This window comes from Terrapene carolina, unplaced genomic scaffold (assembly GCF_002925995.2).
Source record: "Terrapene carolina triunguis isolate 2854851 unplaced genomic scaffold, T_m_triunguis-2.0 Scaffold31, whole genome shotgun sequence".
In the NCBI taxonomy this organism is placed as follows: domain Eukaryota; kingdom Metazoa; phylum Chordata; order Testudines; family Emydidae; genus Terrapene; species Terrapene triunguis.
In genome coordinates, this window is record NW_020664382.1 from 751138 (window position 1) to 776384 (window position 25247).

At 43.4% G+C, this 25247-nt stretch overlaps 1 protein-coding gene across 5 annotated transcripts in view; it reads right to left on the reverse strand.

Moving 5' to 3' along the window:
• The window catches only part of LOC113406533 (homeobox protein PKNOX1), a 60041-nt gene extending 36420 nt beyond the window's left edge, over positions 1 to 23621 (reverse strand). For 4 of the 5 annotated variants that reach the window (XM_026651827.1, XM_026651815.1, XM_026651820.1 and 1 more), the window contains exons 1-3: positions 12502 to 12680; positions 7547 to 7636; positions 479 to 578 (exon numbers count right to left, since the gene is read on the reverse strand). In XM_026651827.1, the coding sequence (XP_026507612.1) occupies positions 479 to 529 (51 nt within the window). In that variant the 5' untranslated portion in view covers positions 530 to 578; positions 7547 to 7636; positions 12502 to 12680. Of the gene's footprint in view, positions 1 to 478; positions 579 to 7546; positions 7637 to 12501; positions 12681 to 23554 lie in introns of those variants that run through there. The other variant, XM_026651812.1, reaches the window with a different exon arrangement.
• Positions 23622 to 25247: the final 1626 nt, after the last annotated feature.

The window sequence follows — 25247 nt, forward strand, 5'->3', positions numbered from 1 at the left end:
TCATTGATTTTTATCCACCCTGCAACCAGCTCTTTACCAAGGCACATAAGTATTCTAAACTAAGTAAACCAATCAAAGAAAAGGATTTATGGAAAAAAAGCTCTCCAAAATAAAAGCAAGAGGTACTCCAAACAGAAGATAGCAATGTAGAGATTTGCCTCTTTGGAAATAAAAGATAACTGACTGTTCAGCTAACCAGGCTTCTTTGTAGGGGAAGCAACAACTCATTTTTCCTTCTGACAGTTAACACTGTCTCTATCTACTGGCAGGAAGACTTGTACCTACTGCTCAAGCTGGCATACAGCAATAACGGAGAACAGGTCTTCAGAGTGCGGATCAATGGCATGACTTTTTAGGAACCACTGCTCAAAGATGCAACATCATATCACATCACATATAGAGCCTAACCTAAAACAAAAAGGTCATTTTTCACTTGCTAATAGTAATGCAATACATAGAGGAGAAAAAATGCTCTCACTTGTTGTCCATCTTGATAGTTGTCTATACTTAATGTCTGTGTTGCCATCATGGTTAATGAAGGGTTTATAATGTCAAATCATCACAAGTGAGAACACATTCTAGAAAAGAGGAAAAGATGTCAGTTACAAAAATAATCTTTTTTAAAATGGATTCTACACAATGCAAAAAATGTTGACAAAATTTCTGTCTGCAATAGCAAAGCGAATCAGTTATTTAATTGACAATGCAATTATATTCATTTTTTAGGCAGCCATCACTCTCGCAAACAAAACATTTAAGTTAATTGAGCTATGGCAATTTAAGGCTCTGAACCCTACACGTTTTCCTTCTGTAATGTGTCTAGTCATCAGGAGTGCTTTGGTTGTTGCCAAATCTTTCCCACACTCTTGCATATCACTGTAGTATGTGACCATTAAGATGACTAATTACTCATTGTTTTCCAGATGTATTCTATTTTCTAGATATTAAAAACAGTCTCAAGTGGAGTTTTCCATTGAGAAAACATTTCAGATAGTTTGAAGAATATTCTCCATTTTCATTTTGTTGAAGGGCTTTCATATCATGAACAGAGGAAGGTCATAGCTAAGGATACTAGTTAGTCACAGAGGTCATGGCAGTCACGGATTCCATGACTTTACCAGACCTCCATGACTTCTTTGGCTTCAGCTGTCAGGGACTGAAGCTGGGACTGTGGCTTTGGCCAGGGCTGTGTGCCCTGCCCCGTAGCTGAGGCTGGAGCCGGGACTGTGCGCCTTCAGCTGGGGCTGTGTATCCCCTACCCCTTTGGCCAGGGCTTGAGCTGGAGTCATGCACAAACCCCTGCCCCCCAGCCTGGGGCCTGGGCCATACGCCGCTGCCACCCTCCCATGGCCGGAGCCATCCGTTGTTGTCCACTCCTCTCTCCCCGCTGGGGCTGTGTACTCCTGCCCCATGGCTTTGGCCGGAACCGGGGCTGTGCACTTTGGCTGCTGCCAAGGCCGGAGCTGGGGCTGTGCACTGTGGCTGCTGTCAAGGCCGGAGCTGGGGCTGTGTGCCCCTGCCCCGCAGCTGCGGCTGGAGCTGGAGTCGGGGTTGTGCGTGCCCCCCGCCCATGGCAGTGGGGCTGGTGCTGTCAGTCCGTACCCCCCATTGGGGCTCCAGCTGTCATTCTTCTTCCTTACCTACCCCACCCTCCGCCAGCCCTGTCTCCTGGTTACTTTTAGTAAAGTCACAGACAGGTCACGGGCTCCTGTGAATTTTTATTTATTGCCAGTGACTTTTACTAACAATAACCATGACAAAATCTTAACCTTAGTCTTAGCTCTTTGGGACAAACCTTTGTATGTGTTTATATGGAACCTAATTGAGCTCCTATCCTGATTGGGGCCTCTGGGCACTACTGTACATTTTCACTGATTTTAAGGCCAGAAAGGTCCATTATGATCATCTGATCTTCTGCATAGTGCAGGCCATAGAACAGCATCCAGCAATTCCTAAATCAAGCCTTTATCCTGTGGTTGAGCTAGAGCATAATTTTAGAAAGACATTCAATTTTGTGAAGAAAGAGGATTGGATTCATATTCCTAGATCCTTTAAACCTTTGTTTACAGTATTAATGAAAAACTAGGAGGAGGCTATTTTCTGGTTCTGGTCTGGAGACAGCAAAGATCTCACGAGAACAGGCATTTTTACAATATTTCAGTCCAAGATAGTAGAAGCCTCATAAGAACACCTGATCTTGGCAGAACATACACCATTCCAAGTCAAAAACCTCACAAGAGCAGATCTTAAGATTCTGTCATTTAATAACTGAAAGCCTAGGCCTGATTTTGTATTCTTGGCCCATCTCCATTTAAAATGCAACTCTCCTTATACTCGCCCCACACAACCCCAAAGCAAGCACTGAAGATACAAGAACTATTAATACTGCATTGCATTCTCATTAATCTAATCAATATAGATATGGGTGGGCAGAGATGCTGGAACAAATTTTTATTGTGGGACTGCTGAAAGCAGAAACCATGTATTTGGCTGCTATTACTACTTCAAGCCAGGGGGTGCTGCTACACCATCAACACCCCTAGTTCCAGCACCCCTGTGGGTGGGTCAGATATTAACAATGTCCTTCATAAAACTTTTCTATTATAACAATCTTTCGTACATAACATTTCTCTTGACAAAGGTATATTGCTATATTGCCATAAACAAAAAACTTACACACATTAATATTGGGATAAAAATCAAAACAAGAAACGTATTTTGTACCTAGATATTACAACACTAGACTTCTATAACACCTTCCATCTAAGGTAAAAGGGATCTCTAAACCTCATTGGTCCATAGTGATTGACACCCAGACATGGTAAAAAGGATGTAAGCGGTGGCCAAAGGCCTGGTTCATAGTTTAGCCATCTGGTGAGGGAGCTCGTTCAGACCCTCAACCAAGCAATAATTTTGAAAATCTGGTTGATATCGATTGTGATGTCAAGGATTGGGTTTGAGATGCTTTACGTCTCTGTGGTCTTTGCCTGTGCCTTTTGGGTTCGTAATGTAGTTGCTGCTGATGCTGGAACAAGGTGTCTCTGCTGCGTCGGTATGCCCGGTAACGTCTTCATATCATTGCAGGTGATATAGCCTGAGAGTATGGAGAGTCGCCTGGGAATCTTTCATTGAGTGGAGGATCTCATCGGTTTTGTCAGAGAAAAGTTTTTCCTCTGTCGAATGGGAGACCTTCCCCTTTTACTTGGTGATTTTTCAGAATTCCTGAGAATTGCAGCTATGATGCTCTGTGCATTACTATGGCTGTGGCTGTTGTTCTCGCCGCCGTGTCTGCCACGTCAAGGGACACCTGTAGTGCCGTTCTGGCGACCAGCTGTCCTTCTGTTAGTATGGCTTTGAACTGTGCATGCCTCTCCTCTGGGAGGTCTTTAATAAATTCATTCAGTTTGCCATAATTATCATAGTCATATTTGGCCAGGAGCGCGCTGTAATTTGCAACTCTGAATTGTAGGGTTGCCGAAGAATAGATCTTTCATCCAAAGAGGTTGAATATCTTGCCCTCCTTGTCCTGTGGAGTGGACCTGTACTGTGGTTTGCCGCATTGGTTTATGGCCTCTACTACTAGAGAATTGGGTAGGGGGTGAGAAAAAAAGGAAGTCCATAACCTTGGCGGGCACGTAATACTTCCTATCTAGCTTCTTACATTTTGATGGGTCAGTAGCTGGTGTTTGCCAAATGGTTTCCGCCTGTTCCCTGATGATGTCATTTATGGGCAACACTATTTTAGAAGTCAGACGATGTCTGGAGAATCTGGAGGAGTTTGTGCTGGGTGTCCTGCACCTCCTTGAATGGGATCTCCTGACTCTGTGCTACCCTTCTGAACAGTTCATGGAACTGTTTGAAATCATCAGCCGTGGTGGGAGGTGGCGGCATTATGGCTCTCTGTGGGGACCAAGAAGAGTTATGCACAGGTAATGCTATGTCCTGCTCGGTGCCCTCTTCCCTCTCATCCCCTGTTTCCTCCTGGGCTTCCGAGGTCTCCAGTATGAAGGATGGTGGTGGTGATCTTATTTTACCTCTGGGTGGGGTTAAAGGTCTGTTGTAATGAGCCCTCTATGCTGCCTATAGGTCCCAGGCTGGCCATTGCATAGGAAAGGGCATAGGTGGGCACATCCATGGTTGACCATACCAAGGTTGCATGTCTTGTCCATAGGGATCCTTTGATTTAATGGGTCCCCAGGGTGGTCTGTGTTCTGTGGGTGAAGAGTGGTGTGAAGAGAAGGCATGCTTTTCCTGTTCATCTCATCATCACTCGATAATGGGGGGGGTGGGCGAGGCTGGTCTGATGCTGTATGCTCAGGTGAGCCATCGATGCTGAAGAGTGGTGACTGCACTACTGAAGAGACCACAAGGTCTTTTTTTTTTTATTAATTGGTGTGGTGCCGTTGATTTTGGCACTGTCAGTACTGATGTCATTGTTTTAGATGGTACCGGGGACAGTGCCGATGACTTGTGGCCCCAACTTGCTCAGTATGGATGGTGTCATCTTGGCTCTGTCCGTCGGTGCCAATGGGGTCGCCAGCACCAGTGGTGGAGGCATAGTCACTGGTGTGGGCCTCGGTGCCGTGTCTCTTAACAGTATGGTCGGTGCTTTAGAGGAGAAGGCAGTCTTAGATACATGCCTCGACTCCTTGTCCTTCCGATGGGGCTAGGCAGAGGTCCCAGTGCGGTCTTTGCCAGAGGTACACTGTGCCTCAAAAGTACTCACCCGTGGAGTGGTAGGCACCAAAGATAGCGACCTAGCAGGAGACAGTTTCTTTTTATTCGGCTCTCTCTGTGGTGAAGTCGTGGCTCTTTTCCTTGATCTTTTAGAGGAACGAGCGTTGTCCTTAGTTGAGGTGGATATAGCCGGGGAGCCCCTGTGGAAAGAGTCTGTTGCCCTGGATCAGAGGCCAGTCGCAGAGATTTTTTTAGTAACTGACTAAGACTAACCAAACACCAACTATACTAGGAAAAAACTAAAACTATTTCTAATTATGTTTCTCTAGGTTTGTGAGAGATGCTGGGACACTGCGACGGAGCTCTGTCTCAGGCCAAGGATGGTGGCGAAGGAACTGAGGGGGGTCAGGTCGTGTGCGCACTAGATGAGGCGCCAACGGTGCCACGAGATGACTACTGCACATGTGTCCCCCAAATGGACACTTCTCCTCAAAATGTCTGATCAACGGCGCTGGGATGCACTGACACCTGAAGTGGAGCATCCACAGGGACAGCACTCGAAGAAGAAAGTATTATCTCCATTTTATAGATGGAAAAATTGAGCCATAATGCCGTTTTGGTGACCTCATAATGCTGTTTTGGTGACTTTCCAACTCAGTCCAGCCTCATATTTCTAGCTAACATACGGAAGGAGGCACTGCTCTCCAGTCCACCTAAGATGGAACACCTATAGGGACACTACTCAAAGAAGAGAGAAGGTTACTCACGCCGTGCAGTAACTGAGGTTCTTTGAGATGTGTCCCCCTATGGGTGCTCCACCTTAGATGCGTCTGCGTCCCTACGCCTAGGATCGGAGATTTTCGGTAGCAGTGCCCATTGGACCACATATGCACCCCATCCCACACCCTGAGTGGTGGCTATATAGCACTGTGCAGTCCAAATGCTATCAGTTCTTCTCTACTGCAGAGTCCATGTTTGAACTCCAAAGCAACGGGACGTAGGGTGAGTAGTGGAGAACCCAGAGGGACACACATCTCAAAGAACCTCAGTTATTGCACAGGGTGAGTAACCTTCTCTTCTTTTTTGAGGAGTGTCCCTATAGATGCTCCCCCTTAGGTGACTATAGAGCAGTCCCCCTGGTTGGAAGGCTGCGGCTTCAGATTTGGCTTTGTTACTGATGATAGGACAGTCAGTCAGCCTTAACAGAGCCTTTGATGCCGAGTCCTGCTCAATTGCGTACTGCACGGACGGCCAGGATGCTGCTCTACAAATCTCTGGTATTGGTACATCGTTCAGGAAAGCTACAATAGAAGGCCAATGCCCTATGAACATCTAGCATGTGGAAAAGGGCCTCTTGTTTATTTCCTTGTGGCTTAGAGAAGAAAGATGGAAGGTGGATAGGTTGGTTCAGATGGAATGAAGATGGCACCTTGGGTGGGGTCTTAATGTGACATTAACTTTGAAGAAGACTGCGTAGGACGGGTACGCCAGAAGGGTCCCCATTTTCTCCATGCTACAAGTGGATGTGATGGCTACAAGAAAGGCCATCTTCATTGATAGATGAATGTAGGAACAAGGAGTTCTTGACTTCAATTGGAATCGAGAGAGTTTTGCTCACTACCCTAGCAAATTTGATTGCTACAGTACGAGCCAGTCCGCAGGTATCAGCCAGAACCTGTTTTACAACTTCTAGGGCATGTGGCCACGACCACCTTTGTGATAAAACATGCCAGACCACATAGGCGATGTCTTAAAGGCTGGCTTCAGACAGTATATGCCCTGCCAGCAGCTGACCCTCTGTGATGATTGCCTAGAACTGTTCTTTTTTGTCCTCAGGGATGTAATCAATAAAATCATGTAACTTTGAGTCATTTGTATTACTATAATTTGACATAAGTGCCTCACAATCAGCAATTCTGAATTATAGAGTCACTGATGAGTATGCCTTTTGTCCAAAGAGATCTAGTCTCTTCCAGTCCTTATCATAGAAGGCAGAGGTGGATTAAGATATATTGAGGCCCTGGGCACAAAGAACATTTGCCCCCCCACACCTTACCCGTAATGAGGCCCCGCCCCCTGCTCCTCCCCTTCCCCCCCTGGCCCCTCCTCCTGGCCTGGCTGGAAGCTGGGTCATGGTAAGAGCTGTTCAGGGAGCCCAGGCAGCTGTGGGAAACCCTCGACCCTCCACCTGCCCTGGGCTGCATGCCCTGGGGGAAGGGGGACAGGGACATGGGTCGGGTGCTGCTCATGGTATACAGGTCAACCATGTTCTCCTATTTACTCTCATAATAAACTAAGAAAGTGGACACCCAATGATATTAACTCAAGGCATAACTACCTTGTGGGATTCATTGGTGCAAGATATGGCTAAAAGAGAGCTTTGTAGGATTCAATAAAGAAACAGATATAAACAATGTCATCTGCAGTAAGACTAAATACGGCAGATAGTTATAAGAGATATAAAACTGTATTTTTCAGGGTATAAACCAACCATTAATTGTCTGGGGTCAAGAAGAAACTTCTCCTATGGAATTATTAGTGCATAATTATTCCTTATAGGATTTTTTGTTTATTAAACTACACCTTCCTCTGAAGCATTTAGTACTGGCAACAGTTAGACAGATAAATGTGGGACACTGACCTGATCCAGTATGACTAGTAGCAGTACCAGTAGTAGTAGTACCAATACTTTCTATACAACCATCTATGTTTTTGTGTTCATACACAGCAAAGTAAAAAAAAAAAAAAAAAGATATTTCTCCTGCCCAAGGCAGGCTAGCGAAGAAAATATAATGGAATTTGCCTCCATCTGCACACTGCCTGTTAAAGGAGGAGTTAACATGGTACCAGCTGCAAGGAAGCTGCTCACCCCTTTATTTCAACTGGACGTAGAGGCCATTGTCTTATTCCAGCAGATTGAATTCCAGGCTCATTGGTGCACAAGATAGCAGATACACACCTAGGAATCAACAAGGAAAAATTCAGATGGAAATAATAATTTGGTAAATAGCTTATCAGCTGGAAATGAATCCCCCCCCCACCCCCAGAAAACAGAGTAAAAAAAAAAAAGGTTTAAAAAAAAAAAAAGGTAAGATGTTTTTTCTACCATTTCTATTTGCAGGGGGAAAAAGGATATATTAAAAAAGAATAAACTGCCCAGTCTTTATTGTTGACTTGCCCTCATCTTACAACCTCCAATGTTGCTTTTGCTAGTGCTTGCAAAAGAAAGCAAATATTGTGACTGCTGATCTTCTTTCCACTGTATGTGGAACCTTTGTATTTTACTCTCTGGATCAACATCCATTTGCTTGGGCAACACAAGGCAAATTCCAAAATAAATCCAGTGATGGCAAATCGGAACAACTGTGTACTGTCTTAAAGAAAGCTCTTCCATATCAAATCAAACACAGAGTCAAGAACTATTAATCAGCTTTTTTGATATCCTTCTTAATTGTACTCTCTCAAAATACTACATGAAAAAATATGCAGAACGTAATGTTAAGAATTATTCATCCCATATGCAGAGAGCTAGTAGGTTGTATTATAGGTTTACACAGCAGTTTAAAAAGCCTTCTTTAAATTAGCACTTAATATTGAATTGGATTTGACATTTTAAAACTAGCATTTAAAACTAGCATAAAACTGATGCAGAAATTATGAAAGTGTACTCAGAAAATATGGTTCCTGAAAACACTATTGAAAAATGACAGTTAACCCAGGAGCAAAATTTATGGTCAATAAAACTATCTCAGGGGAATGGTCAAGATGCTAATGCCATAGAGAGGTCGAGCAGTGAAACAACAGCTAAAAAGCAGTGATTCTTTAATACACAGTTGTGATTTAAAATAAAACTATGTATTCACTTATTCAAGACTCCATATTTCTAATCACAACGCAATTTTTCTAAAATTTAGCTAGAATGAAAAAAGACAAACGCCAAATCCAAATTTTGAAAACTGAATTGGAAATGGTTGGATTTGAGATCTAGAACTTCAGTTGTGTTCAGTGTAGAACCAATACCTCAAAGGGCCAGTTTTTTATTCCTGGGATAAACTATAATGAGGACACAGTGGCTATAGTACTGTCTCCCTTATCCACCAAAGCCCCACCTCCCCCAAGCAGCTGGACATCCCTTGTTTTCTGCAACTCTACACTGTTGTCTTTGTGCAGAGAGATCCTGTGGCCTCAGTACTGCAATTGCAGGCAGGATATCTGGGGATTACTACATTTTTAGATCAATCTCTGATAATTTTCATATGACTTTACATTGTGTCTCTTCATATAACCTTGTAGTGGGTCTACCCACGTGTGACCTCTGTTTTCATGAAACTTTGTATCAAAGCCTCATATAGAAACCTTGTATTGATGAGCCTTGGTATATGGAAACTTTGTATCAAAGCCTCATGTAGAAACTTTGCATTGCCCTCGGTATAATGTTATAGCCCCTAAGGAGAGAATAAGATAGAAGAAAAATGTCTTTTTGCTAGCAGTAGAACAAGATCTCCCCCCCCCCCTCTTAATCAATTGTCCTGTTGAATGAACGAGGTGTGAATGAGGAAGGCATGGAAGGCAGCACCTCCAGACAGCCTCAACCTTTGGAGAGGGGCTGGGAGCCAGACAAGCAGACATATTGACAGCCTCGGGGGTTAGAAGCAAGCACCTTCTTTTGGAAACACCCTCTTTGCAGCATTGGGACAACACCCAGAAGAAAGCAGCACAAAGGACCAATGGACACAGACACAGATTTTGAATCTGGTATAGATTTGCATGAGAGGGAAGCTGCTATAAAAGTGAGGTGTCTTGCAGAGGACCCCGGGTCTCGTCTTGTCAACATGGGAGCACCGATCTGGATCGGCAGAAGCCCGGCTCCACCCCCTCCCCCATCTAACTCACCTGGCCAGTGCAGTTAAGGGGAGCAACTAACTGGTAACAACAACAAGACGGAGTGTGCGTGTGTGTGTGTGAGAGAGTGTACTATATATATATATATATATATATACACACACTATGCATATGATACAATGTTAATTAATACATGCATTACTAATAAATGTGGCGTTTTGCCTTTTTCCCCCTGAAAAGATCCTGTGCAGTACTTTAAGTACAACACATTAGCTTTATGAATTTTATCGGTACATGTTATATGTATTGTTGTGGGCTAGGGATTGTATTCTACTCTATGGGGGAGGGTTAACACTGCTCCTCTAGGAATTAAAAACAGTCCCTTGACCCTCCCTCATGTAAGACACCAAATGTAAGCAGAGAAAGGTGCTGAAGGAGGACAGGACCTAGGTGGAAGGGTGCTACTGAAGTGTGGAGACTGGATGGGAAAGGATGCTGTGGGAGGAAATTGTGTTAGTCTGGATGGGAGAGAATCACATGGGGTTGTCGTTGTGCAGTCCTCCCCATGAAGATACTTGAGGCATTAGCAGACCACTGTGTTTTCCTCCAGAAGACATCAGATGAGAAAATGATGGAGGGAGGGTTGGAGGAGGTTTGCATGTGTTGTCCTCTTAAGGATCTTTTTGGAGATAAAGGGAGTGGGGGGGAGAGGAGACTGGAGTGCCACAGGAAATCATGGGGCCTCCATAGGTTGGGACAGTGTGAAGCCTGGGTTTGAGTCTAATATTGCTGAGATTTTTTAAAACTAATTTTATTCCTCATGTAGTCCTAGAAATAGGGCAAGATTTAAAGAGGGTAAAAAGAGGGAAGGTATGAGCACTCATATAGAACAGATTTAGCTGTTGAGAAGAAAATTAAAGGAACCAAAGGACATAAAGAGAAGAAATTCTTTAATTGCCTAAACACCAATGCTAGGACCCTGGTAATAAAAGGAATTGCTCATTTTTTTAGCATAAATTCAGTCTGGTTGTTATTACTGAAACCTGGTGGTGATTAGAATGTTAAAATCAATGGTTACACCCTATTTAAAAAGGATAAAGTGGGCAAAAGGGGCGAGGGAGTGGCACTCTATGTCAAAAATAACATTACCTGTTTCTGAATCACTGACAACTTAGAATAAAATGATCCTGAATATTTATGGATCAGTGTCCTAACAGATAAAGCACAAGATGGGGTATTAGTTGGTGTCTACTACAGACCAGCAAAACACACTAGGGAACAGGATGACCAGCTCCTTATACACTTACCTATAATATATAGGGGGAAATGCTACATGGTCATGGAGGACTTCAGTTTGAGTGACATATTCTGGATGTCTCATGCTGCCAGCAATAAAATATCCTTGGACTTCTAAATAGTATAGATGACAATTTCCTAATTCAAGAAGTGTTGCATCCAACATGGGGGAAACTCTATATAAGACCTCATCTTAACATATAAAAAGGAGCTGGTCACAGAACTAAAAATTAATGGTAGCTAAGCTACAAGTGATCATGACTTGATTATTCTGTTTGCACACTAAATATGTAAAGTCCAGACCAGTAATATATATACGTGGTACTTTAAAAGGGCTAATTTCACAAAATTTAACACACTTATACCCAAGTCAGGTGGGAGGAGGAATTTAATCAGAGAAATGTGAATGATAATTGGGAATCATTTAGAACACCATACTAAATGCCCAAAATCTCACAACTGAGGAAGAATACCATATTAGTTTAAAAAAAAAAATCTACCTGGTAGAGGAAGTGAAGGCACACACACATATATATTATATAAAAATGGAAAAAATGGAAGTTGACAGTAGTTAATATAAATCAGAAGCTAGGAATGGTATAATATTGATAAGGAAAGCAAAGGGATACAAGAAGATATCTATGACCGGAAGAGTTAAGGACAGTATGGAGTTTTTTAAAGTGTATTAGCAACAACAAGAATCCTAACAATAGTATTGGCCCATTACTAGATGAAAATGGTAGATTTATCAGTAGTAATGCAGAAAAGGCAGAGGTGTTCAATATATATTTTTGTTCTGTATATAGGGGAAAAAAAGATGAGGTAGTTATATCATATGATAACATTCTTTCCATTCCACTAGTATCTCAGGAGGATGTTAAACAGCAGCTACTGAAGTTGGACACTTAAATCAGCAGGCCCACATAACTTGTATCCAAGAGTTTTAAAAGAACTGGCTGAGGTGCTCACTGGACCGTTAATGTTGATTTTCAATAAGTATTGAAACACTGAAGAAGTTCCAGAATACTGGAAGAAAGCTAATGTTGTTCCAATATTTTAAAATAGTAAACAGGATTACCCATGTAATTATAGACCTCTCAGCCTGACATTGATCCAGGGCAACATAATGGATCAGCTGATATGGGTCTTGATTAATAAAGAATTAAAGAAGGGTAATCAATGTAAATCAACATGGATTTATGGAAAATAGATCCTGTCAAACTAACGTGGTATTTTTTTTGATGATACTACAAGTTTGGTTGATAAAGGTGTGTTGAAGTCATGTACTTGGAATTCTGTAATGCATTTGTCTTGGTATTACATGACATTTTGATTAAGAAACTAGAATGACATAAAATTAACATGGCACACATTAAATGGATTAAAAGCTGGCTAGCTGATAGGTCACAAGTAGGTGTATTTCTCATGGGGTCCTGCAGGGATTGTTTTTTAGCCCTATGCTATTTAACACTTTTATCAGTGATCTGGAAGAAAATAAAATCACCACTGATAAAGTTTGTAGATGACACAAAAATTAGAGGAGTGATAAATAATGAAGAGGACAGGTCACTGATACAGAGTGATCTGGATCCCTTGGTAAACTGGGCGCAAGCAAACAATGTGCATTTTAATACAGCTAAATATAAATGTATACAACTAGGAACAAAGAATGTAGGCCATACTTACAGGAGGGGGATTCTATCCTGAGAAGCAGCAACTCTGAAAAAGAACTGGGGATCCTGGTGGATAATCACCATAACATGAGCTTCCAGTGAGATACTGTGGCCAAAAGGATTAATGCGATCCTCAGCTGCATGAACAGGGGAATCTTGAGCAGAAGTAGAGAGGTTATTTTACCTCATATATGGCACTGATGAGACTGCTGCTGGAATATTGTATCCAGTTCTGGTGTCCACAATTCAAAAAGGATGTTGATAAACTGAAAAGGGTTCAGAGAACCATGAGAATTATTAAAGGATTAGAAAATACCGTATGTGGTATAGTGATAGACTCAAGGAGCTCAATCTATTTTGCTTAACAAAGAGAAGGTTAAGGGGTGACTTGATTAGTCTGGAAGTACCTATAAGGGGAACAAATATGTGATAATGGGTTCTTCAATCTAGTTAGGAAAAGTATAACACAATCCAATAGCCAGAAGTTGAAGCTAGACAAATTCAGACTGGAAATAAGACCATTTTTTTAAAAACAGTGACAGTAATTTACCATTGGAACAATTTACAAGCATCATGGTGGCTCCTTTATCACTGGCAATTTTTAAAACAAGATTGGATTTTCTCTAAAAGCTGCACTCTAAGACAGCAGTTCTCAGCCAGGGGTCTGAGGCCCCTTGGGGGGCTCTGAGCAGATTTCAGGAGGTCTGCCAAGCAGGGTCAATGTTAGACTCTCTGGGGCCCAGGGCAGAAAGCCGAAGCCCCATCGTGTGGGGCTGAAGCCTAGGGCCCTGAACCTCGCCACCCACAGTTCAAGCCTTAGCCTGAGCAATTTAGCTTTGTGGGGCTCCTGCTTGCTACCCCCTAATGCTGGCCCTGTTTTTTATATGCAGAAAAACAGTTGTTGTGGCAGTGGTGGGCAGTGGAGTTTTTACAGCATGTTGTGGGGGAGGAGGCGGCCTCAGTTCTAAGGCGCATACTATACAGGCGGTCAGACTAGATGATCACAATGGCCACGGAACCAATGAAAGCCAAAATGGAGACTATTTTAGCTTGATACAGTCAGAGAGAGTACAGTAACTTGGCAAGTGTAAAATACTGCATATCCCTATAGGTTAGGAAGTCAAAATCAAAGGCAGTTTGCCTTTGTCACTTGAAAAAGGCAAAGCACCACTGAGGTTTTGTGCTAAAAACCAAAACAAGGTAACCTGAGCCGAGGCCCAATTTTATAAAAGAAAGCACACAAAATAATATCCTAGCATCTTAATTGAAGAATTTACATTGCACACTCATTCTCTCAATGCCTACTTCATCTATTAAAAACACGAAGACCTGTGCACATCTTAACAGATGCATACATTAAAGATATTGTTTAGATCAATGAACTTACTAATGCAATAATACAGCAACATAGTGTACAAGAGTGTACTGTGTCACAGGGACTCACTCATTCCACTGCGGTTGCAGTGATTACTTGTCTCTGACTTACCTAAACACTACTGAGCATATACTACAGTTGTTCTGTGTTTGTTGTTTACAGGATAGCTAAAAATATTGTAATCTTTGTTTGTTTGAAGGATATTCATATGTGTCTATGGGATTCCCAGAGCATCAGCTTGCAAAAAGAGCTTGTCTACACAGGGACATTGACTAGCATATCTAGAGCGGAATAACGATTCCACTATAGCTATGCTGGAGTGACTTTGCAGCATGGCCATTCTATTCCAGAGTGTCACTTTTATTCCATAATAGTATGCCCACACAGGGGAGTTATAACAGCATAGCTATAGCAGAGTAATTATTCTGCTATAGTGGAACAGTTAACTCACTATAGCTATTCTAGTCAATTGCTCCATGTAGACAAGCCCAAAGAAAGTCACTGGTATGTTTTTCCATTACAGTAAGAGGAAAATTTGATTTTATATAAAACTTTTCCCTTGACTGCTTTGGGATCCAATCAAGCCACTACCCCCCCCCCCCCCCGACATGAAAAAGAGTGTAAGGCAAAGTTAAGGTTTGAGTGCATCTTATCTTTCAAGAATGTTAAGTTGGAAATCAATGTTGGAAATGTTAAGTTTCTCAAACAAGGCACCCAAACTCTGCCCATGAGGAGACAAAAGCTTATTTTCATCATTTCTTTGCATGTGGAGTGTTAAAGATATGCATTACATAACACTGGATTTATGTTTCATAGAGACATCTCCACTGTTACTTTGTTACTACATTAATCTTTGCTTTTTTCTTGTAAGTAATCTAATGTAATAATCTGGGCATGCTAAATCTGCATATGGATCATTTTGTGTCTAGTGACACTTGGCTACATGCCATCATAGAGACTGAGCCTATAAGGTACTGTGCATTTCACATGAAATGTTATGTGCCCTCAGCATTTGACGGGATTAGGTCCTTAATGATGAGTGAGTAAAGACTGCCTTCAATATACAGTTTGTCAAACCAGGAATTTGTAAAATTATTTTATATGTGCTACTTATGACTAACAATGTTGTGAAGTGGCACAACCATTGTATGATTAAATGAACCTTGTTTTTATGGTCACTGTTAAAATGAAGCTTTAGTATGGATGGATAAGGAAGTACAAGCTTTTAATTTTCTAAATGCATCACTATGAAGGCAGAATTAAACAAGATAGGATGCCTCATTTAAGAAGCGCAACCTAACTCTGCATTTCCTTTTTTTGTTTTTACACTAGCATTGTTGAGGTAACATTCACTTAACCCAAATATATATGCCTGCAATCTCCATTTCACCTTAAAGGTTCTGTTTTTTTAAAAAGAAACCTTAGACTAGCTGGAGGAAGGCTCCTTTTTCCTATGAACTGAAGTGGGTCCAAAAATTGGAAGGTCTCCTGGAGGTCTGGAGTGAATGCTAGCTGGGGCTGCTGGCTACAAAGTCTCCAAATAACCAGTGTCCCCACGCCCATCTGGTGAAGAGAAGTCCTGTAACTCTACAAGGGTACACAGAATCAGGGATCCTTTCCTACAGAACACAACAGTTCCCTTCCTCTCAGCTTCCTACTGTACACAGGACTTGGGCTGTCCTCCTAAATTCTGCAGGAATGGTGGTGAGGAATAAAGTGGACTGGAAGGCGACCTGAAGTTCAGAAGTGAAGTAGGGGGAGGAAAAATCTCCTTATCCCTCCTTTTGCTCTCAAGGCCCCATGAAGGGGATCTCGGTCATAGGTGCCTCACTAGTCTCCAGGACCCATTTAGGGTTTCCTGGTAAATGAATTTTCCCTCACCTGCTCATGCCGGCTTCCTTACGCCATGAACCTTAGAAAGCTTGTGGCCTCCTGCCAGTGAACCTTGGGATGCTCATCACAGTCCCCTATTCCCACTGGCTTTAGCAGCTTCACTTGGCCTCCAATTAGCCAAATTAGGTTCATATGGGACTAACATATGGTGCTTTCTGAATGGGCAGTTATTCAATATTTTATTTTAGCCTCATAATTCAGTGTGGCCCATACACTATCTACTGCACTTCATCCAAAGCAGCACAGAATAAAGAATTATTAATTTCTTAAAGGTTTTTCTGTGGTGCTCTCAATGTAATACCTTAGTTCTTTACAAACATTAATGAATTTATCTTCACAATATCCCTGTGAGATTAGATATTATCCTCATTTAACACATGCTGAACTAAGGGACAGAGACCAATGACAAAAATGTCAGAAGTGTCTACTAATTCTGGGTGCCCAACTTGAGAAGCCCAAGACCTGGTTTTTCAAAGTACTTAGTATTGTATAGCAATGAATAGACTCAGACTGGAGCTACCATTGTCATCACTTGTAATCATGAGCGCTTCACACTTCTGCAAATTTGGCCCAAGATGTCTCTTGTTGGGCACCCAGAAAACAAAGCATACCCAATAAGCATCTAACTGTGAAAATGTTGGGTTTAGTAACTTCCAGAATCACAGAGGAACTACGTTCCAGAGGCAGGGATAGAATCCAATTCTCTAGTGAAGCATTCAATTGTCTTAACCACAAAACCACCATTTGCTCGTCCTGCAGTCCCCTGCCTTATTCACAGCACACCTTCCAACTTCTGCAACAAATGAAGCAAGGGTCCTAAAGACCATAGCCTCATTCACTACAAAACCCAGATGCTTCTCTAGAGCACAGTCCTTGTGTGCACTGAATAAGTCAGGAGTCCAGTAGGTTTGGGATGGTTATATCCACAGCACAGTCCTCTGCCACGAGATAATGGAGTAACCAGCAGCAGTAGAAAACTATGTGGACCTGCTACTAGAGGGAGATGAGACAAATTCTGGCAGTGGCTTTCACAACTATTTTGTAGCTAGCAAAGGAATGTTGAATCAAGAATAATGGGTTTAATTCCAATGTGCTGTAATGGTTAGAGCATCTTCTGCTCTTGTTCCCCCTAGCCTCTCCCTATCCCCTTCTGCTCCCATCCACAGCTCTTGGCCCATCCCTCCCCTGATGCCTCCACACCCAACTCCTGTCCCGCTCCCTTATTCCCTCTGTTCCCATTAGTTCCTATCCCCCCCATTCCTTTCCCCCCCTCTTCTGTCCTATTGAATCTTGCCCCTGTTGCCCTCTCCTGACTCCTGTTCCCCTTCCACACCAGGTTCTTATCCTCATTACCAACCCTTCTGCTTTTTACCCTTCTGCATTTCACTCAGGCTGCTTCCTCCTTGCTCTTCTTGCAGTCTGAGCACCAGTAGGAGGAGCACTGACAGGAGAGACACTCAGTTCCTGTGCCTTGCACCACAGTAGTATTGGGGTACGTCCAGACTACCCGCCGAATCGGCAGGTAGTAATTGATCTATCGGGGACCGATATATCGCGTCTCGTCTAGACGCGATATATCTATCCCTGAACGCGCTCCTGTCGATTCTGGAACTCCACCAGGGCGAGCGGCGGTAGCAGAGTCGACGGGGGAGCGGCGGCCGTCGATCCCGCGCCGTGAGGACCCGAGGTAAGTCGAAATAAGATACGTCGACTTCAGCTACGCTATTCCCATAGCTGAAGTTGCGTATCTTACATCGACACCCCCCCCAGTGTAGACCAGCCCTTAGTAACTGGGAGAAGCAATTACAGGGAAGGTCCTGCTCAGCCCCTATAGCCCTGGGATGCTGCATGCTCAGTGCAGATGGAATCTTCATGGAATTTAGCTGCCAAACTCTAACAAACTGCTAATCACATGTAAACGTTTTCCAGAGGCTTATAACTCAAATAAATTTGGGCAAGTTTTCACAAGGGCAGCCAAAAATATAATCCTGGCACAAATGCAATCACCCTATCAAATTTCAAGTCTCTGCATCCATGTCCCTCAAAACAAAGGCTGTAAAATTTTGTTTTTTAATTGGCAAAATGTATTTTTCCCTAACCTCATTCTCAGAAGTCTTTGAACTGTTTTAGCTGAAACTTTCCAAAATAATTCAGTTTAAGACAGCCCAAATGGTTTACGTTTGCCGAAGTTAAAAGCAACTGAAAACAGGATTTTATAATGGAGAGTGTCAGACAACCTTACTATAGGCATTGCTACCTTCATCACTTAGAATATACACCTCTACCTCGATATAATGCTGTCCTTGGGAGACAAAAAATCTTACCATGTTATAGGTGAAACCGTGTTATATCGAACTTGCTTTGATCCACTGGAGTGCGCAGCCCCGCCCCCCAGTAGCACTGCTTTACTGCATTATATCCAAATTCATGTTATATCGGGTCGCGTTATGTCGGGGTAGAGGTGTATATGAATTTAGTGGTTATGAACTGATGACCTGGAAACATAAGTTCTCACTCCTCTATATTCTATACACACACATATTATGTACTTAAGTTCCAACTCCTGTTTTAGAATCCCCCATGTTTCTTATATAGGACATATATTTGAGAGAACAAAAACTAAGCCTGTATTACTGTTTTCCCTACTCTTTAGTCCATTGTTTTTAACTCTAAAGTAAGTAAGCGGAGAGGGCCTAGCCCACTGTGACTACCCCCAAAACTCACCATATCCTCAAAAAGGGCAGAGAAATTATCCTGAAAGCCCACAAATACAGGTTTAATCTGCTGGCAGTGTAATTCATTTTTATTTTATTCCACTAGAAGTAAATCACCATATCCCTTTTATTATCAGCAGTAGGAACTGCAGAAGATGGGGAGTTCCACCAGACAGAGACAGAGAATGCCACTCTAAGGGCAGTATATGACTATTTCTTAAACTGGTAATTCTATCCCCAGTTGTCAAGATCTGCTTTACAAAGCCTGGAATGTAGACCCAACTATTACATATTTTTGATAAAGTATTTTACTCAGTTATCAGTTGAGCCTTTACTAAAAGCTTCACCAGTAAGAGACAAATGAGGAATAGCAAGGGTTTTTTGTTTTTTAATACAGCAGCACAAAATAATACATTAATTTAAACACGGCTTATTACTGCTGATGCACACTATTGAATTTTAAGAGTTGGGTTTTTTATAAATTGTTTAGAAAATTCACTCTTTAAATCAGTGATACTGAGATTAAGGCTCGGGAGCCACAAGTGGCTTCTTAATGCGTCTCCTGAGGCTCTTTGCAGCACATGATATTAAAACAGTATGATTTAATTATTAACCAATCAGAATGCTTTTACTAGGTTATTAAACAATTGTAGTTGATAAAATAATAATACCTGGTCAGTCATTTTGCTGTGAAAATAATTCTATATGTATAGAAAATGAAACAATGAATTCACACTACTGTGGCTCTTTGAGTAATGTTGATCGCTACTATGGCTCCTGAACCACTGAGGTCTGAGTATCACTGCTTTAAATTATGTACTAATACTAAGTTGTTGACATACTCTTTCTATTATAACACAGAACTGACACACAGATTGTAAGAGAACAAGAAAGACTGTCTCAAGAAACAACAATCTGAGACCTAGCTAAACTCTCAACTTGAAAACCCTTCCCTCCCTCCTTCCCATACAGTACCCAGCAAAGTCCAGGGTTATTTAAATTAGATTTTTGATTGTACTTTGCCACTTGGAACTGAAATGAATACTTAGAATAACCAACAACTACTCTATCCTAGATCACATATTTATCATATCAAACAAGTGGTTCACAAACTTGTTCTGTACATGCAAGGAGGAAGAACACATGTATGCAAAGCAGAAGATGTAGGTTTTATTTCCAGTTCTAACACAGGGCGACCTTGGACATGTCACTTACCTCAAGTTATGTCTTCATTAGCACTTTTGTCAGTCAGGGATGTGGAGGGAAAAAAACAAACACATCCCAACCAACGTAAGTTACCCCGACAGAAGCACCAGTGTGCACAGCACTATGTCGGCAGGAGATGCTCTCCTGCTGACATAGCTACTGCCACTTGTTGGGGACGATTTAATTATGCCAACAGAAGAACTCTCTCCTGTCAGCATAAAGCAGCTACATGGGAGACCTTATACCGACGCAGCTGCCTCAATACAGCTGTGCTGCTGTAAGGTCTCTAGTATAGACGTAGCCTCATTATCACCATTCTACAGAGGAAGAAACTAAGTTATTACTATTTACTTACCGCGCAGGATTGTTTTGAGGCTTACTTAGCTAAAATTTGACATGGTCAGATGAAGGTTGCCTTGTATTTTCTCCCCTCCCCCACTTTCATTCTGGGCTACCAATGTCCCATGCTTATGACATCAGAATCACTTCCATGATCGTGAAGTGTGAGATCATAAATAACGAATGCCTCCAAGGAGTACCCAGGCCTCTATAACTATATTTGACATGGACAATAAGACAAACAACAAAAATCTAAAAGTTAAGCCTTTTACTATAAAGAAAATGAATGTAAGCCAACAACCTGTATGCCAAATTGAACTTTCCAAGTGTGTATCACAATTTCCATTGTAACACACCACACAGAGTTCTTAAACTTCCATAAAGCATACAGCAAATGGTAACTAAATACTGTTCTAGTTCAGCAGAGCACTTAAAGCAAGTGAGTAATAAATAAATATCTATTTCACAGATGAAAGGCAGCAGGTATAATTAACCCCACTTTACAAATGGAGAAACAGGTGAAGTGGCTTGCCCAAGGTCACTCAACAGGTCAGTGATAGAACCAGAAATAGAACTGCAGCTCTCCTGAGTTCCACTCTAGTGCTATATCCTCTACACCACACTGCCAGTGAAGTCAATGCAACTATTCACATGCTTAAAATATGTCCTTAAGTGATTTACTAAATTAAGAACTTGTCATAAAGTTTATATTTTGACATTGACATTTGTGTCCTTTATTATAAATCAGGGCAGGGGACTATCTAAAATTGAAAGTATTCATGGTGACAGACTAAACTGAAGATATGTTTGGAACACAAACTGAGCATTGAAATTATTCTCATTGTAACAAAAAATAAAGAAGCACTAATTTTGTAACAAAAAATAAAGAAGCACTAAATACTAAGCTATAGTAAAAACAAAGAAACTCAAAAGACACACTGTTCTATATCACCAAATAAATGTGATTTGTTATTTGTCTCATTTCTCAGATATTTTCAATAATTTAAGACAGTTCATTATAACTTTTTGTACTTACTAATTTATAAATATACACATTTTTTGCAATTTTTGGCAGAGGTATTAAGAAAATGTGTCCACAATATATTTTTATTATCTGCTACCCTGGAGATTGTGGGTTTGGATCAGGAAATTTCTGATGCTCCAGCAGTCATTAGTTTTCTGGCCTGCAATATAATCTGAGAGATTAAAGTATTCTGTATACACAATTAACATTCTTGAAATACATTTTAGGGCTTGTACACACACACACACACACACACACACACAAATTGTATCGCTTTGACTATACATGTATAGTTAAAGAGGTACAACACCCCTATGTGGACCCAGTTATGCCAGTACAAAGGTGCTTTATATTAATATAGCTATTCTCATATAGGTATTGTTTATTTCCAATCCCGTATAACTAGGGGTCCAACTAATATAACTCCTTCAAGTTAAAACAAAACAAAACCCCTAACTGAATTAGGTATACCAGTACAAAAACTGAGTATAGACCAAACATTGGAAATGAGAGCAAGATCATGGACTTTAGAATAAGCAAGCAGCGATAACTGTGTACAAGAAAGCTTTTTAAAAAAATAAATAAAGTTTTAAATAGGACATTTTAAATTAGATGAGCCTTTCATAATAAAGTAAATTGACCTTCAAAAAAGAAAAAAACCCTCTGTGATTCCCAAGTTCTCCAAAGAAGTCTACAAACTAAGCCAAAATGTGTTTCATGCTCTCTACTCCAGTAAGATATTTAAAGGAACAGACATCAGAGTCCAAGTAGGGTCAAGGGAAAAAAATTAAAAAATAAGTTTTGCCTGGATTGCTCTATGTGGGAAAAATAGTTTATTATGTAGCACAACATTCCTAATTCATAAGGCTATCAAAATAAACCTGGAACCTCACTTTCCCCCCTGAAACCACACATCAGCTACATTTCTGTAGATGACTGGGACAAAAAGAGGACATTAATTGAAAGATGCATACAAAGCCAAAAACAGCAATTGCATCTCCAAGAGTGTTGGAAATATTAGCTGCTGGGACACCATTGTACAGATGAAAAATAACCTTAAAAAATATAAATAAAGCATGACATGCAGAGAAACACATAATATAAATGTTAAACAGTGAAGTTTTAATTGGTGAGCTCTGGGTGATATCTACTGGTACATAGGACACACATTTCCATAGACTCAGGATGCAGGATAGATAAAATGGGGTACCGATATTATTACTATGTATATGTAGTACAAGAGTGGCCAAAGGCCCCAGTCAAGTTTTGGGGCCAAATTGTTCTAGGTGCTGTGCAAACATGTAGGAAGTCATGCTCCATGCCTCAAATTGCTTATAATATAAACTGAAACAAGCTGCAACAACTATACCGTAGCAGGTCAGTTTAGCACAGAGCTAATAAGACCAGCCACTGCCTAGCTTAGCTATGAGCACAACTTGTAATTTCTGAGTCATTTCAAAGGCATCATGCTGCCAGACCACTATTCATTAACTGGCTGATTTCTGGTGGGTGTCAAGGAAAAAGTGGAATTCAAGATGGGATTTGAGGAGGGCTGTGAACTATACAGTGGGTATCTTTGTTGTTTATGTGGGGGCCTAATAACCCACTCCTGCAAGCCAGGTCTATTGGTGTCAGGCTCAGGGGGTTAGACTGTAGGCTCCTTGGGGCAGGAGCCCAGGTCAGCTTTTCTAGCCTGTACAGTGGTGAAGCAGCGTGGTGCTGATGGCGGCCTGGGCCACAGACTAGATGATCTCCTGGCTTGAAAAACTGTAACTCAAACTCTCAGCGCCCAACAATAACCTGGGCTATCGGCAAACGGTGCCCGGCAGCAGCATGGCGGTGCCCGCGGCAAGCGGCTCACAGCCCGGCCCGGCGGGGACGTGGCCGGGGGTTTAACACCGCGCGGAGCCGCGTGTGCCCGGGCAGGCGGCGAGCAGAGACGCAGACAGCTGCTCTTTTCTCTCACCCAGGGACTGCCGCGGGCCAGGCTAGGCCACAGCGGCAGCGACCGCCCCACCTCCCAGCCTGCGGGGGGCGGAGGGGGAGAGCAGTGCCCCCGCCCCAAAGCCCGGCGGCAGCAGCTCCCCCGGCCCGACCCCCGCGCCATCGGAATCTTCGCAAAGGCCCTTTAAATATCCCCCCCTCCCGTCGCCCTCGCGGCACAAACAGCTGTTCCCCGTCCCCTTCCCTCGCGCCGCCTCCCTCCCCCTCCTCGGCGTGCGCGCGCGCGCCGCCTCCCTCGCGCTTCCACAAAGGCAACGGTTAGTCGGCAGCTGTTCCAGAAATTTCCTCGCTCCCCCCTCCCCTCCCCGCGCCTGTCCGCCGCCGCCCCTATCCACCCCCCCTCCCGGGTTGGATATAGCGCGGGTGCCCCCCTCCCCGCTGCTCCGTGTGGCGGGCTCTCGCTCCCCCGCCATCCCCGGTCTGCTTGTGTGTCTGGGCCCGGCCACCCAGCGGCGGCGGGCGCGCCGTGATGGATGGATGGCTGGGAGCGGGTTTGAGTGACAGCGCTTACCTGGGTGCCAATCTTCGTCACACTGACAAGCGGCTGCAGCAATCGGGACCCGCACCGCCGCGACACGCGTCACCGCGCACACACGCACCCGGCCAATCGCCGTCGGCGCCACACTATACGACAGCACGCTGCGCATCACGCCTCATCAATATTCACCAAGGGGGCGGGGCGAGCGCCGGCGCAGGGCACGCCCACCACTACGCTCGCCGGAGCGAGTGGGCTGGGCGAGCCGCACGGCTCCTCCTCACGCCGGCGTGCCGCCACACGTCCGTAATGAATACTCATGAGGGGGCGGGGCGAGCGCAGTCTCTGCCACGCCCCCTTCCCCGCCTCTTCTGTGTTGTCGGGGTGAGAGGGAGGTGAAACCAATTCCCAAGGGCGGGGGGAGGGGGGACGGAGATACCAAGTGAAGCGGGGCGGGGGCGGGGGAGCCGCCTTTTCAGGCATCTGCATCAGGGCCTGCTACAGCTGTTGTCCCCTATGGTTCTGCCCTGAGCTGGCGAGGGAGGCCTGGCATTTGGCGCCCCTACTTTGCTGCCCCCAGGCTCTCAGATGCCCCTGCTGCTAGGGCGCCCCTCCCCCCAGTCCCTGGCAGGTGTGGTGCCCCCAGGCCCCCTTGTGTGTGTGGCTTGTGTCCCAGTCGCTCCCCTGTCCCCTTCCCCCCCCCCTCGCCGCACAAGGCCCTGTGCTTGCCCCCCATGTAGCCAGCCCATCGCCAGGGGCTCGCTGCCCATGGTCAGGGATGCAAATAAAATAAAGGCAGGGGGCGAGCAGCAGCCTGGGAATGGCAGAGCCTGTTGGTGTTACACAAATGGGCACTGCTGCACTCTGCCATAGCCTTCTGCAGAGCCAGGCCAAGGGACGAGCCTTGGCCCGCTGAGCTGGTGAAATTGGCAGCAGGCTAGCTGAGTGTCTATGCAATACACAGGCCTGTCCCATATCCCCTAAGCATGACCCCACTTCTCCCCATCTATCAAAACCCTGCTCTGTCCCCACCTGCAGTTTTTCTCTCTGGAATCTGGTCACCCTACACCTACCATCACCACCTAGCCAGTCACATATTGTCATTTTAGCTGCCTTCTTGCCTGAGGAGGCCTACAAGGCCTGGTCTACACCAAAAACTTAGGTAGCCCTAACTACATTGCTCAGGGCTGTGAAAAACTTCATATCCTGTGCAACATAGGTCGACCTAACCCCCACTGTAGACGCAGCTAGGTCAACAGAAGAATTCTTCCATTGACCTAGCTACCGCCTCTCGGAGACGTGGATGAACTAGAAAGACCCCTTCTTCTGGTGTAGGAAGTGTCTACATTACAGCACCATTGCTGTGCCAGTGTGGTGTAGTGTAGACAATACCCCAAGTGAGCTCCCTCTCTTGCCACTTCTCTATACATTCAGATCCATGTGGAGTTAGAGACTATGAATGTGATAAAGAATAAGTCTGGCAGAAACAGTAAGGGGGAAATGAGTATTGCCAACCCCAAGTTTTCAAAAATCAGGTGACAACACTCATAATATTGTCTGAAAAATCATGAGATTTTAATAATAATAATAATAATAATAATACATTTTGTATTTTTTATTTGCCTTCTGGCTTTTGAGCCTTTAGGGTTCACGGCAAGCTTTACTCTGCAACCAGTGGGGCTAGAAACTTCCTCTTTTTAAAATGAAAGCTGACTCCACAAGATAAAGC